Source organism: Corylus avellana, chromosome ca6, assembly GCF_901000735.1.
Source record: "Corylus avellana chromosome ca6, CavTom2PMs-1.0".
Lineage (NCBI taxonomy): Eukaryota > Viridiplantae > Streptophyta > Magnoliopsida > Fagales > Betulaceae > Corylus > Corylus avellana.
Window position 1 is genome coordinate 6,858,482 of NC_081546.1, and position 15,781 is coordinate 6,874,262.

The 15,781-nt window shown below is 36.1% G+C and overlaps 2 protein-coding genes across 3 annotated transcripts; one reads left to right on the forward strand and one right to left on the reverse strand.

Moving 5' to 3' along the window:
• Positions 1–2,562: 2,562 nt before the first annotated feature.
• On the forward strand, positions 2,563–6,590 carry LOC132183848 (cysteine proteinase mucunain-like). Its single transcript, XM_059597305.1, has 5 exons — positions 2,563–3,108; positions 4,586–4,821; positions 4,917–5,057; positions 5,655–6,107; positions 6,199–6,590. Exons 1-5 carry the CDS (start codon positions 2,631–2,633, stop codon positions 6,274–6,276), a joined length of 1,386 nt encoding a protein of 461 aa, XP_059453288.1. The 5' UTR covers positions 2,563–2,630; the 3' UTR covers positions 6,277–6,590.
• Positions 6,591–13,586: 6,996 nt separating this feature from the next.
• LOC132184729 (uncharacterized) lies at positions 13,587–15,498 on the reverse strand. Of its 2 annotated transcripts, none has more exons than XM_059598464.1 (7): positions 15,322–15,498; positions 15,200–15,253; positions 14,979–15,110; positions 14,796–14,904; positions 14,643–14,684; positions 14,506–14,562; positions 13,587–14,433 (listed from the first exon to the last, which is right to left on the reverse strand). In XM_059598464.1, exons 1-7 carry the CDS (start codon positions 15,462–15,464, stop codon positions 13,813–13,815), a joined length of 1,158 nt encoding a protein of 385 aa, XP_059454447.1. In that variant the 5' UTR covers positions 15,465–15,498; the 3' UTR covers positions 13,587–13,812. The 2 variants fall into 2 exon arrangements, with proteins under 2 accessions (XP_059454447.1, XP_059454446.1); XM_059598463.1 differs by having other exon boundaries at positions 13,587–14,442.
• Between the last annotated feature and the right edge of the window lie 283 nt (positions 15,499–15,781).

A 15,781-nucleotide genomic window follows, 5' to 3' on the forward strand; every position in this document is an offset into this window, starting at 1 on the left:
AATTAATTTTGAGTTTTTATTTTTTGTTTGTGAGAAAAATGGTTTATTGATGTTTTGATTTTTTTATTAAAATTAAAAAAAAAAAAAAAAAAAAGGAAAAGGGAAAAAGAATTAGCAATCAAGTCCTTTGTTTTGCGCACCTTCTTTTTTTTTAAGAAGAAATTTGTTTGGCACAGTTTGTGAAAGGGGGAGTGCGGGACAAGGCATCATGGTTTGACTACAAAAGTTGGGTGAAGGTAAACACTTAGCACGTAGGCAATTTTTTTTATTTTTTATTTTTTTATATTAAAATTTTTTTAAAAAAAAAACAAAAATTATCTGGCGTGCTTAGCACGTCGGCGTTGTGTGAATCACGGTCCACAAAAGTTATATCTTCAATATCTTCCTCCAAATATTTTATTATTTAGTGATTGCTACTTCCACCTTGAATATTATGAATTAGAATCATTATTATGAAAGACAAACTTGAGAACATACAATGGAATTATGGAAAATATATATAGAGGTGATAGTTCTTTTCCAAATCTATGGCAATGTTTTGTTAAATGAATTAGGGCCAAATATAATATTGGTATAAAGTAATGTTATTTGTGGTAGATTGCTATATGACTATATCATGCAATTAAGATAACGTGACAGTAAAAATTAACGTTTAATTTTTTTTTATAAGTGTTAATCTAAACTTTAGATTAACACTCCAATATCATCTAGTTGTATAACAATATTCTAAATAATATTACTCTTTTAGTATTTGTGGTTTGCAAGTTTATTGAATAATCGTCTGAGTTTTTAAAAATTGTGAATTATGCTACTAAACTTTTATAATTTTTATTTATTTAATGTTTCATGAAAAATACTTACGTTCATTGTGCCACATGTATACATGGTCACTTCACCATCTATAAAATCACTCTGCCTACAAGGTTATCTTTGCTCAAACAATGCTCCAATTCGCATGAGTTCGGCTAACCTCCTCCAATCATGGACAACGCATCATCGTTTTGGTAGTTTCAGGGGCAAAATTAAATATTTGTGACATTTTTAAAATTTTAGATGGGCAAACCCCTAAAACTAAGAATAGTTTCCTCTCTAGTGACCTTAGTTTCAATAACATAAGCCCTCTGAAATTATTGGATTATGACTTGCTAGTCATTGGCGCTAGCATCACCTCGGCAGCCTCAGCCTCGGAGGTGCACTTCAAGCTGCTAGGAAACATTAATGTAAGTGGCAAAACAAAAAATTTGTTAGTCATGTAACATAATTCACTCTTTTAAAAGCTTTGGTAGCTATTTGATTAACCTGCAATTCACATGCACCAAAATGATATTTAACCCAATGAACTATTGGGAGAAAAAAAAAAAAAAAAATTCAATGTATAATTAACAACGAGTAAGCATGTGATAAAAAAACCATTTCCTTTATGAATCTTAAATTAATTTTTTCCTTTGTTTTCAGAAACAGAAAATTGGGTTTGAATTTTGATTACGACCCCTTGCATTGAGAATTTTAATTACACCCTTTTTCTATTTTCCATTGATTAATTACCCACAAAAGCAGGGATGAGAAAAGCAAAAGAGGAAAAACCAGAAACAATAAAAAATTTAAAGGTGTTAAAAAAGAAGATAAAAAAAGGGAGGAGGCCAAGTGAGCTAAGAAAGGAGACGACGAAATAATTGATGCAAACGCGAAAGTCACTCCCTGCTTTGAGTGGGTCCCACAAAAAGACAAAAGAACAGTCACGGTCACCCACTTACCCAAGGCACCAAATAATGTCATACTACGTGGCGAACCCCAGTTCGCAGAAGGAGGAAACCAATAGTCTCCCTCCCCCGCCGTCTCCACCCACTTAACCACGCTCGACCCACATGCGTGAGAAAAATCAAAGTCTTAACCGCGGTCAAATCACTTCTGTTTGCTCAGGATTTCACCGGCGCGTGAACCCACGCCACATCCAATGCACCATTTCCCACACCCACCCTCTTGTGTTTCCGTGTGTTGGTCTCTTTCTCTCACCCAGCCCATCGATACTCCCTCATCTGTCACGTACCGTTTGTCTGTTTAGAGAATCCAATATTTTTAAATTCTAATGAAATAAAAAAAGAAAATACATTTATCAGTTTATTAAGGCTGTGTTTGGCAATAAAATGAAAAAAAAATGGAGTGAAACGGTACTGTAAGAGATCTAATTAATATAAAAAAAAAAATAAAAATATTTAGTATAAAAAAATGAAAAAATTTATTTTGTAGTGATTTTTTTATTTGAATAGTAATAAAAAGTGATTGATATAATGTAAAAAATAAAAACGTTTGGTTATTTTAAGAATAATTTTTTGAGTTTTTGGGTTTAGTCTGACCCTTTGCCAAACGCACCTAAGATATTCCAAAATTAAATTATCACCAGGAGCGGAGGGAATAACAACCAATCAAATCATATCCACGTGGTTCTTAGTTGTATTCGTCCAAATTGTTAGCTACGTATTTCCTGTATTTATTTTTTCTTGTTAATAGATAATCAATATTAAATACCACGGCCGTGCTTTTTCTTTATAAGACCACCTTCCCCTCTTCACTTTTCCACGCACACTCTCAGAATCCTTTCTCTCTGAAAAAGCAAGCACAGAGAAAAAGAAATGGGTTCGTACAGATCACCTTCAACCATGGCGATCTTCCTGTTCATGATCTTCACGCTATCGTCGGCCTTGGACATGTCGATCATTTCGTACGATGAGAGCCTCGGCGGCAAATCGAGCTGGAGGACCGACGAGGAGGTGATGGCGGTATACGAGGCGTGGCTCACGAAGCACGGAAAGGCCTACAACGCCATCGGGGAGAAGGAGAAGAGATTTGAGATTTTCAAAGACAATCTCCGGTTCATCGACGAGCACAACAGCGCCGAGAGCCGGACGTACAAGGTCGGGCTGAACCGGTTCGCCGATCTGACCAACGAGGAGTACCGGTCTACGTACCTGGGTGCCAAGCTTAGTAACAAGAAGAGGCTTTCGAAGAGGAGTGATCGTTATGAGCCACGTGTCGGCGATCAGTTGCCCGATTCCGTTGATTGGAGGAAGGAAGGTGCAGTCCTTGACGTCAAAGACCAAGGGAGTTGTGGTGAGTTTCCTTTGAATAGTATTTATTTTAATTTAAAAAAAAAAAATCTAATTTTGATTATTTTAATTTTGTCTTAATCACTTATTTTTCCTTACTGTTGCCGTGGAAGGGTAAATATGACATTACCGGAGTGTTAAAGTTGTGGGGCTACTGTTGTCCTTTTCTTCGTAGTGAAGGTGTAGGATTGGGATAGCTGAACCATATTAGTTTAAATGTCTAATTTGTTCATTTCAAAGAAAAAAGATGTCTAATTTGTTGCTGTGGGCTTATTTCCATGACGTTAATTGTTGTTTAAATTGCTTTGGCTCGGTCAAAGTAAGGAAATTTTCTATTTCTGATTAATTTAGGAGTTTGATTGTGACTATTTTCTTGATGGTATAGCCACATGCCTATAATTTATTTTACTGATTAATACAAATAAATTTTTGGTGTAAAATTAATACTGATTCTTGCAAAGATTATATAGAGACTGAAAAAAAATAAAAAAAAAATAAAAATCAGATGACCTTCGTTGACACGTGCGAAGACAATTTTGTCCCTATAACTGTTCCAGGATATGCGGATTTTGGTCTCTGTAGATTGGTTTTCAGTTTCAGGTATTTTTGGACCATTTTTATCTTATCATTATCTTATAACGCGAATAATAGTCACATACTATTATTACAAAAGATTTGCCTATTTTCTTGAAGATGTTCTTAGAACTTTTGTGTCAACGTTGTGAAATAGCTATGAGAAAAAAATTTAAAATATAGAATTACTCTTGGTATTTTACCACTTACCACGATCGTCATCCGGAACTGAACTTGAGGCCCAGTTTACCAAGTCTTGGTAGCTTGAATTTTTTTTTAATTTTTTAATATTGAAAATGCTTTAAGTATGCTAAAGTTTTTATTCAAATGACGAGGATCCAAATTCGTATTTGGGTCGTATGCTGCAGTTTTCTGTTCAGACTTATTAATTTATCATTCACGGGTGATGTTGCATTCCTGCCTGAAATTGAGATATTTTTGGGTCTGCTGTCTGGACAGAATTGTTCTACAACCGCCGCCGACATAACGGGCCCACTGGACATAGCAGTTTTCACACCCGTGGGGCGGCTGTGTAAACATTAAAATCAAACCATTAAAGTATAAAATAATAGTAGTATTTGAAAATTTTCTCATTAGATATTAAATGGTACGTGGACTGATTGGAGGTCGGTGATTCAATCTCATCAAATCTTTTTAAAATTTTTTTAAGTTTAGGGTAATCTAATCTTCACTTTATATGGGAGAGATAGAATGTTTGTTAATGTATTTTAAGGTAATTTTTGTTTTTAGTTTAAAAAAGTGTTATAGGCTTTTGTGGTTGCAAATCAAGCCTAAAAGCTTTTCTTGTATCAATTATATTTTGGCTAGTTATGCTTACAGCACTTTGTTTGATTTTAATGAGCTGTGATATGATTTTTTATTAACTCAAGTATTGATTTGAAATGAAGGGAGTTGCTGGGCATTCTCGACAATTTCTGCCGTGGAAGGGATAAACAAGATAGTGACAGGGGATTTGATCTCACTATCAGAGCAGGAGCTGGTAGACTGTGATACATCATATAATGAAGGATGCAATGGGGGTCTAATGGACTATGCCTTTGACTTTATCATCAACAATGGTGGCATCGACAGTGAAGAAGATTATCCTTACAAAGCTTCTGATGGCAGATGTGATACATACCGGGTTAGTAGCAATTATCTGGGGAAAAAACAAAGTAAGAAAGCTGAACTAGGAACGTAATTGTTCTCATTCTTTCTTTTGTCTTTTGTTTTATGCAGAAAAATGCCAAGGTTGTTACTATTGATGACTATGAAGATGTTCCCGTAAACAACGAGAAAGCATTGCAAAAGGCAGTTGCTAATCAGCCTGTCAGCATTGCCATTGAAGGAGGTGGCAGGGAATTCCAGCTTTACGTATCGGTAAGATTATATCCGTTTATGATTTAAGATTTATACGGCTTGGGAAGGGTCTGAAGGAGATCATTAGCTCTGTTGACAACAAAGTTTTTCATTCAAAGAATAGAGTGTTAAAATATAAATTAAATGATTCAATTCATCTCATCTTATTGCTAACTTAAGCTTTTAGGATAAGTAGTAATTTCTCATGATATCAAAACAAAGGTTTGAGTTTGAGCTATGTCTTCATGATTCACTTCTCATTTCAATGAAATATTTCACGTGTTGCATTTGAGCTCGCATGAGAAAGGTGAGTATTAGAATATAAATTAAATAATAAAACACATTCTTATTAGTTGAAGTTTTTGAAATAAATGGTGATTTAACATGGCATCAAAGTTGAAGGTCTTGAATTCGAACTTTGTCTCTTAAGAGATGTTATATAGGAACGAGCAGCAGACCCAGACACTCAGCAACCCTTCATGTGAATCTGTTTGTAAAGGCAATTGGATTGCACTAGCTTGGATACTTTTGAAGCTGGAACATCATTGATAGCTTCTTCTAATTTGGCATAGAACCAATATAATTAAATATATTTTGGTTTCCCCCATCTCTCTTCAGGGAATATTCACCGGAAGATGCGGGACAGCACTGGACCATGGAGTTACTGCTGTTGGATATGGCACAGAAAATGGTGTTGATTACTGGATTGTGAGGAACTCATGGGGTGGAAGCTGGGGAGAGGCAGGGTATATCAGGATGGAGCGCAATCTGGATGGCACTGCCACCGGCAAATGTGGTATTGCAATGGAGGCCTCTTACCCTATCAAGAAAGGCCAGAACCCCCCCAACCCCGGCCCCTCTCCGCCATCTCCGATAAAGCCCCCAACTGTCTGTGATAACTACTACAACTGTCCTGAGAGCAACACTTGCTGCTGTGTCTATGAGTATGCAAACTATTGCTTTGCATGGGGATGCTGCCCGCTCGAGTCTGCCACCTGCTGTGATGACCATTACAGCTGCTGCCCGCATGACTATCCCGTCTGTAACGTTAATGCAGGGACCTGCTTGACGGTAAGGAGCAACTCAACTTCGTTTTTTTACATGTTTTTTCAGTATCTGAAATTCCTTTTGCTTACATCCATGTAATTCCTGCTTTCAACAGAGCAAGAACAACCCATTGGGAGTGAAGGCACTGAGGCGCACTCCTGCTAAACCTCGCTGGGCCTTTGGCAGCGCTTAAGCAAAATGTTAAAGAATCATCTAAAGTGCTTTGACTAAGTTGGGGGAGGATGAAAGAATCATCTCAGTGCTTTTGATTTTTTCCTCAATTTTATCCTATTTGCTGCTACCCACATGTCCATCAGTAAGATTCCAGTGGGATGGAGGGTCCTATAAGAAGATTATTTAGATACTAATTATGTATATAGTGCTCTATTTATTCCTGCTTCATTTGAACAAACAATAGACAGATTGTTATCAGTTTCCGTTGCCCTCTGTAAATTCAGTCAAAGAATCTGTGGCTTTAATGAATTGCTGCTGTATGATTCCAATGCCTGCTTCTTGTTTGTTTGATGTTTATAGCGTCCATTTCTTTTCCGCAAGTTATGTTGATCTGCTGATAATTAGAGCTGCAATGGAGCCGAATTCTGACCATTTGAACTTGGCTTCACAAACATATAAGATTCTCTCATCTTTCTCCCTTCGACTCCTTTGTGTTGCGGGAGTAATGAAAAATGTCAGGCTTATAAAATATTTTACAAAGTAATGTAATACAGAATAATTGATTCATTCCTTGGGGATAATTGGGCCTCGGAATGAACCTGTTGACCCAAACTTGGTCTAGCTGTGTCATCGGAGTGAACCTAGGGGTGCAAAGGCGGGCGGTTAAAAACCGCCCGCTAACCGCCATAACCGCCTAACCGTTTAATCGCATTAACCGCTAACCGCCTAACCGCTATAACCGCCTAGCGGTTAGCGGTTATTGGGTCTACTAACCGTAACCGCTAACTGCTAACCGTTTTTTTATATAATATATTTTTATAATTATAATTATAAAAATATTTATACATATAACATAATCACTTGATCATTAAATCACAATTTTTTTTTAAAAATAATTAAATCACAATTTGAGTATTAATATATTATCACTATAATTTATATGATTATGTCATATAATCACTTGATCATTAAATCACAATTTTTTTTAAAAAAAATAATTAAAGCACAATTTGAGTATTAATATATTATCACTATAATTTATATGATTATATCATATGAGATTGATCATTAAATCATTTGATTATATAATAACAAATTATACATATATAATATGACATAACTTATAAGTATACCAATTCATACTAATACAACAATTAAATATCTAGAGACTTATTTTCAATGTATGTTATAAACTTATAAGTCTATATATGTTATAAGTCTATATAAGTCTACATATGTATATGAATAATATAAATGTATAATATCAATACTTAATCATATGATTCAATGACAATTCAAATACTTTATTCAAGACTTCAAGTGAATCATATTATTAATGTACAATGATGATATGATTCGTATAATATCAAATTAAGTAATTGACATTAGATTAAACAATGACCAATGTGTTACTTATAAACACAATTTAAGTATTAATGTATTATCATTATAATTTTAATAATTTATATATTATCACTATAATTGATATGATTATATCACATGATGACTTGATCATTAAATCATATGATTATATAATAATAAATAATACATATATAATATGACATAACTCATAAGTCATAAGTCTACAAGTTAATCATATGATTCATGTACAATGATAATCACAATTGATTCAATTGAATTAAACAATATATTACTTATAACTACAAGTCTACAATTTAATTAAAGCATTATTAGATACTTTAGGAATTTAGGATTTAGGAGTTTGAACATTACCATTTACCATTAGATATTAAGTTCAATTCAAAGAAAAAAGATTATAAGTAAATATGATAAGAATTTAAATAATTAACCGGTTATGATTTAATATTTAAGGAAATTTTTTTAAAGTACAAGTAAATGTAAATTTTGGGTCAAATATTTTTGATTTTTCAATATGGGCTCTTTTTATAGCAATTGGGCCCAAGAAGATATTAAAAATACAAGAAAAAAAAATGAGGGTAAAAAAAAGCCCAAAAAAATAAGTCCAAAAAGCCCAAAAAAAAAGCCCAATTTTAAAAAAGCGGTTAGCGGGCGGTTATCTATTTCGCTAACCGCTAACCGGCGGTTAACCGCTAACCGTTAACCGCTAGGCGGTTAGCGGTTGCGGTTAGTAAAATCTACTAACCGCTAAGGCGGTTACGGTTAGCGGTTATTGCCACTAACCGCTAACCGTAACCGCCTTTGCACCCCTAAGTGAACCTGTAGACCCAAACTTGTTCTAGCTGTGTCAGGAGGGCCCCATATCATAGAGCCAGCTAATTTTATTGCTAAAATTTTGTATTTATTAATAGTTGGGTTAAAAGCTCAACGAAGCATGAAAAAGAGACCAAGAAGCCCATCAAAGAAACAAATTCATTAGGGACGGAAAAGACGAAGTTCAAGGTATCCTTCGAGTAGAAGGTGACGGTTAATGGCATAGGTTTGTATAAGGGTTTTTGAAGTAGGAAAAAAGGTGAAAGGTGTGAGCATGAGAAGGTCTTTGGAGTAAAGGGAAAAAGTTCATGACAAGCAAGAGTGAAACTGGACATTTAAGGGCGGGGGACAATCTTAAAAAATAAAAATTTGGGGTAAACATTTAGTTTTGGGGGATATTTTATAAAAACCTTAAATTTTATGGGCACAAACAAAAGTATATGAAGTAAGGACAAAGGCGCGCGGCACAGGTAAGTTCACATTGCCCCACAAGTGATCTTGGAGAAGGCCCATAAGATGGATAAAAAGTCTCCAATTGAGAAGAAGTAAGGACATCGTCCACCAAATTTTTGCTGTCCCATTTCACTTTCCGTCTTCTTAGAAGACAATGATTAATAGATGGTTATAATTAAACATTTTTAAAACTTTAGGAGGGGTACATTGCAAATTTTTAAAAATTGTGGTTCAAATTAAAAAAGATGTCAAACTTCAGGGGGTAAAGTACATTTTTCCTTTTTTTTTAAAAAAAAAATAATAATAATAATATTTTTGTAGGATAATGATAACACCAAAAAAAATTGTAGCATTTCTCTTTAATTAATCTATTTAGAAACATTTTTCTATGTGTATACATGTGATTAGTGTAGGCTGTGTAGCATAAACATTTACATGTCTTTTGGTTTCTCTATGTTGTAAATGTTTAATTAATCTATCTAGAAACAATTGATGTCCTTTCATTTTCCAACAAGTATACTCTTAATTAGTCTATTCATATACATTGAATTTTCTTTTCATTTTTCTATGTATACATGTTTAAACATTTAATGTCCTTTTATTTTTCAATGAGTATACGCTTAATTAGTCTATTCACAAACATTAAATTGTCTTTTTATTTTTCTATTTATAAATGTTTAAATTCCACTCTCTTTTTATTTTATTTTTGAATTTTATTAAGAGTATTTTCATCGTTATGCCACATTGACAATTTTTGATAGTTTACAGAAGAAATTATGAATTAAGTGATTGTTTAAGGGGATATGTGAACTTTCTCTTTTAAGTAGCACTGCAATTTTCTTCACACCTTTAATCATTCAAAAAGTGACAGCGAAACTTTTATGCTACTACACCTTAATCAAATTAAGCACTTTTATATTTTTCTTACCAAAATATCCATACGGTTATTAAAATAATAATTATTTAAAAAACAATACCAAAATATATTTTCCTATTCGTGCTAGTACCGGCTATGAGTTATGGTTGGCACAATTGTGAAGAGTCGAGGTACTTCTTCGAGTTGTCAAAGTCCTATTGGGCGGGAACAAAAAATGAAATTTTTACTATTCGAAGTGCTTATCATCTTACTCAATCCTTGGGGGAAGCAGGGAGGGGATCATGTTCGTCGATGGAGGTTGCAAGGAATTTATGGCGGAACATATGGGCACCGAAGGGGTCCAGAAATGAGCAATTGTTTATCTGGAAAGCTTGCCAAGATGTTCTGCCCACCAAAGGAAACCTTTACCGTCGACATATTACACCTGATCCTTTATGTCCGTTTTGCGAGCGTATAGAGGAAACCCCATGCCATGTACTGTGAAGTTGCCTCTCGGCTCAAGATGTCTGGATGGAATGCAGCCGCAAACTACAGAAAAGCCTGAGCAATGAAACGGATTTTGGGCACCTTGTTGGGAACTTGATGGAAAAATTGGAGGAGAAGGAGATACAGTTGTTTGTGGTAGTAGCGAGACAGATTTGGCTCCGCCGGAATTCTGTGGTGTTTAAAGGGATCATGAGTTCACCTGCAGCTGTTGTACAAAAAGCGAGGGCTCATCTGGAAGAGTATGAGCAGGTGATGCAAATACATAAGGCAATCGTATGCTCAATTCAGCTAATCACGATATGAATTGGAAGAAGCCTCCTGAAGGATTTGTCAAAATTAATTGGGATGCTTCTATAGATCCTGAAGGAGGGGGTATGGGGATTGGCTTAGTTGCCCGAAGCTATGATGGTACGGTGCTGGCCAGTTATTGCGATAGAAGACCTTACATACGGGATGTAGCACTTGCAGAATCTTTGGCAATGAAGCAGGCGGTGGCGTTTTGTGCAAGAAGGGGCTGGCAGAAGGTTGTATTGGAAGGGGATGCATTAGAAGTAATTCAACACCTGCCACAATCAGAAAGTTGGTGGGGGCAGGTCCTGGACAATTATTCAAGATGTTAAGCACCAGCTAGAAAATATCACAGAGTGGAGAATGGAGCACATTTCTCGGAATGCCAATGGGGTGGCCCATAGAAATGCAAAGCTAGCTTTATCATTACAAGAAGAGCATTTGTGGGAGGCTGATTATCCTCCGTGTATCCATCCTTTTGTTTTAGCTTAGCAAAGTTCTAATTAATATATGAAGTTTCGATTTCAAAAAAAAAAAAAAAAAAATAGTCCCATTGGGCACATTATACAAACAAGGAAAAAGTACGAACGTGATATGTTTTTGGTACAACTCCAGCGAAGCCTTTGTCTTGCAACCTATAATGAGGCAATCACATCAAACATAAACGGATTTTAGAAAATTTCTATTTACTTTGAGAACGCCAAGTCCTTCACCCCAATTTTAACAAATTACCAATGAGATGATTTTATCAATAAAAATGAGCTCCTTTTATACATCAGGCCTCCCTTTTCTAATAAGTGAAAGGCCAAGTAGACGGGAGCAGAATGAATGTCACATTAGTGACGGAAGCGGAGTGAATGTCGCGTTAGCGATGTTCACAGAGCAGGAGTCTACTGGCCCATGGCGTAATTAAGTTTGCGGGGGGAGGGGGGAACGATTAGTTTGTGGGGGTGTGGGGGCAACAACCCCACGGTACAGTACGGGATATTTTGGAAATTTCCTTAATAAGTCTGTATAAGTAGGGTTTAGGATTTTTCTATATATATGTATGATGTAATTTTGAATCATTAAGAGTAAAAATACAGTCGCCTCTTTGTGGACGTAGGCAAATTGCCGAACCATGTAAATCTGTGTGTCGACTCTCTCTCTCTCTCTTAATCTCTTTTTTTTTTATTATTATATATTGTTCATCAATTATTGTGTACAGTAACAACACCAACAAATACAAACCTAACAACCCTATTCCTAACATGATAATCATCTCAATAAACCCCAACAAAGATTATGAGTTTGATAAAAATTTATTTTATCGAAATTCATGATCAAACCGAAAATATTTTCGGTTGATCGGAAAAACTTTCTTTAATTTTCATAAAATAATTTTTTTTTAACCCATAAAGTATTTTTGAATTTGAGTTTTTATTCATTATCACTCATTTTTCATACAAGTCAAACACTGAAAAATATTGTCAAACAAAAACACATTATACGTCAAAACAAACTGAGCCTATCATTGTAACAGTTTTGCTTGTGGCCATAAGTTTGTCAGCAGCAAAAAATCTGGTACTGAAATGGGTCCCAAATAATATTATGGCATAAGAACAGAAGCAATATAGGGAATCTTCATCGGGATTGATCCGAGCTGTTTTGTGTTGCATTATTAGTCATATTTATGGTAGACAGAAACACATATCAACCACTATACAGTGACCTACAGAGACAACACAGAGGTCCCCTTAAAACGGTTTCTGTTTTAGTGCATTCTTTCCCTCAAACAATGATAACTCTAAGCTTGGTTTATTCAAACACAAAATTAGAAAATAAAATAAAAACATGATAAGTAGACTTATAATCATGTTATAAACAAGCGATGTTGGATGTTGGATAACTTGTGTTGACCCAAATGCAATCTGTTTCGACCTGCATATAAATTTAAATGTGTTGGTGCATTTTCTGGTCGTGGAATTTTGTTACCTAGTGATTTTTCTTCATGGTTGAACTATAAGAGAACTTTTTGTATGGCCATGGTGTTCTTGCAAAACATGGGCAAAGTCAAAGGGTCTTCGGTTGGAAACGAAGACTTTTCGATGCTTAAGTCAGTATCTTTATTTGTGGATAGCAAATATAATGAAAATTTATCTTTATTCATCCATAAATCAGTGTGTGAATAGTGAGATGTATGTGAGATTTATGGGGAGAGAAAGAGGGAGAGACAGAGACTTTCTGGATTCCCTAGGAGAAGGATCCGTAGGATAGCAGGTAGAGAGCCCCAATAAAGGTCCTTATTTCTCCTTTCATTCCCAGGTGCAAAAAATTGCATGCACAAGTGTCATAAGGTGAGTGGGTGATAGCATACTGTAAATAAGTGCAAATAGGTGGGCCCAAGGTGAGATATTTTCTTCCCAACAAAATGCAGAAAAAAAAAAATTATGAATTTTATTACCATGAGTTCATAAATTTGACCCGAAATAGACCATTTCATTAAAGGGGCTGACTTGAATTGACTCCAACATGATTATACAAAATCTTAACTACTAATATCGTGTCAAATTCGTAAATTGTGTCAAAAATTGACCGCCTTAATTACACGTCACCTTCTAACCAGCTGGAGCTACATTAAATGATGTCTCAAAACAAAAATCAAACTCTTACTATCTCACAAACAGAATCAAAGGGCTAAAGATTGGGGACCATCCAGTGTGTCGGGGGGGCTAGATATGTACTAAATGTCACCTACAACTTCATCTAGTCTCAATTATATCTTTCTTCTTTTTCTTCTCTCATTTGTCTCCGGGGACCAGCCCTTATGGTGGAGTATTACTGGCCAAATGGATGGACCATGGGAGCCGAACCCCACCATCCCAATTGCCACTACTTCACCCGATCCATCATCCATCGATGGGGATCATGGCATTGCCAATACGAATAAAGGATATGGACAACAAAAGCAGAGTTTAATTACATCAGTTTAGATTGTGTTTGAACAGTAACGTACCATCTGTTATTTTCAATATTGTATCAATCATTGCCTACTCTTATTACTTTGGCAAATAAATCCCAAACGACCAATGCCATGACCTTTAATTACTGTCGGGGTTTCAGGCACAATCTTGGTTTTGTTGCAATATAGACGTGAAGGAAATCTTACTTAATTACATTAATATCTAATGCTTCATCGACAACAAGGTAGAGCGGTGCACAATCAAACGACTAATTAAAAAAACATGTGTTTTTCACGTGACAAATTTTAATTAAGATTTAAGGCAGCTTCACCCTCCCTTGGAGGTCTAAACCCAACTCCATCACTAACCCATTTCCTTGATCTAGATTATGATGTATGGAAGATATGGGTTTTTCTTCTTGAGCTGCATCTGTATGACAGGAAGAGTACTCCAGTTTCATGTTGGAATTCTGAATTCCGCCATTGTTGACCTGAACTCGCCGATTCGAGCCATCGATGTTGCCGTCGAGCAGAGCAGTGTTGGGAGCTTCAATGGGGTTATAAGATGGAGGGACAGAAGGTAGCTTTGCTAGGAGTGCTCCAAGGCTGCAAGGCATAGTTTGCAAAAGAGGTGGAATTGACCAAATGGGTGCTCCTGCAATGCCGTTTTGTGGAGTGTTACAGCCCAAGTTGATCGACTTTATGGGAGAATCCTCTGTTTTGTCGTCGAAAAGTTTCTTCACTCCGGTTAATTGTCGCTTGTTATAGATTGAGAAAGATGTTGTTTCATGGCTTTCTAGCGTCTGCGTACTGGGTTTGATCACGTACGGATGTTGGATAGGAAGGTATGGTCTTTGAATGGCGAAGACCCCGGGAATGCTTTGAAGATAGCTGAACTTCCTCTGTATGCTGATCACTAGATTGAGATCTTCCACAATCTGAAGAGCCTATTAGCCAATTGATATAGATTTTTGGAGAAGAATTATGAGAGAAACAGGCAGATTAGGTACCTTATCGAATGAGCCCAGTTGAACTATGCCTTCTCTAACAGAAATGATGGCAATTGTCTGTCAAAATAAGGTGATTTTAATAAGTTCAAGTGGGAATTAATTCTCTTCTTCTATTTTTGACTTGTGTTGTTACCAACCTGAATGCCTGAATTGAACTGAAAATCCCATGCTCTTGGTTGCTATAAAGAGGAAGATATCAAGAGAGGTCAGATTTCGAAGGAAAAAGAGTGAATTTTACATATGATCAACTGATAACTTTTTGCAAAAGGTTATAATATCGGTTGCCTTACAGGCTCAATGGAAACATTCCAGGAGGAGACAAAGCTAGGATCACCATCGCTTGGCGGGTCTCTAAACACCCATTTGTGACTATTATCTGCTGCAACTTTCCCCACCAATCTGCAAACAGAAACCATACTGCTTATTCATTCATTTTCTTCAACAGCATTCTGAAAATATGTATGAACTCTCACCCTTCTCCAAAATTGTACACCTCATGAGACATTTTGAAGAAGATGTCAGCTCCAAACCTCCCCTTTATGTAACCACTCCCGGCTCGTTCACATTCAAAGAAATCACAGAAGCCATCTTCCCACACTAGAATCCTGAAACCAAAAAGGCATGCAGTTAATTTTAGCAACAAGAATTGGGAGACGGGAGGGGTTTCAACGATTCTTTGTAACTTATTAATTACCAGTTCCTTTTGTTTCCTTTGGAGCGATCAAGAGCAGTCCCTCCATATTCCCACCTGCAAGAAAACACATGAGCATGGAAAATGAACTTCTCTAACCAAATTAGTAATCATGCATTTCTTACTTGGGCGGAGGGTAATTCCTGGGAAGGATCCTCCAGAAAACAGCGTAGACCCACTTGGAAGAATTGGAAGAATCTGGACATGAGCATAGGCTTCTTAGTGTGTGCTGCAAGAGACAGTTAAGCATGGGAAGTCCACTTTCCATTGGAGAAAGAGAGAGAGAGAGAGAGGGAAGCAAAAGCTACTACCACAGCTGCATCAATGTATGAAATCCTAGTTCCCATCACAATTAATCTGAAAAGAAAAAAAGGGAGGTATCGTTTGTGGCACGCGCACAAAAGGAGAGTGGGAATCACTCTCCAACTTCATCAAAGAGACCACCTCAGTTTTAGTGTAGGACCAATATGTTTTATTTGGGGCGTAAGCGTTGCATCGTGAGAAGAGAAGATAAGCCATCTGATGAGCTTATCATACATCGGTTGTGCAATGAATTAGTGGTCTGTTTATAAGTGTGAAGAAAAT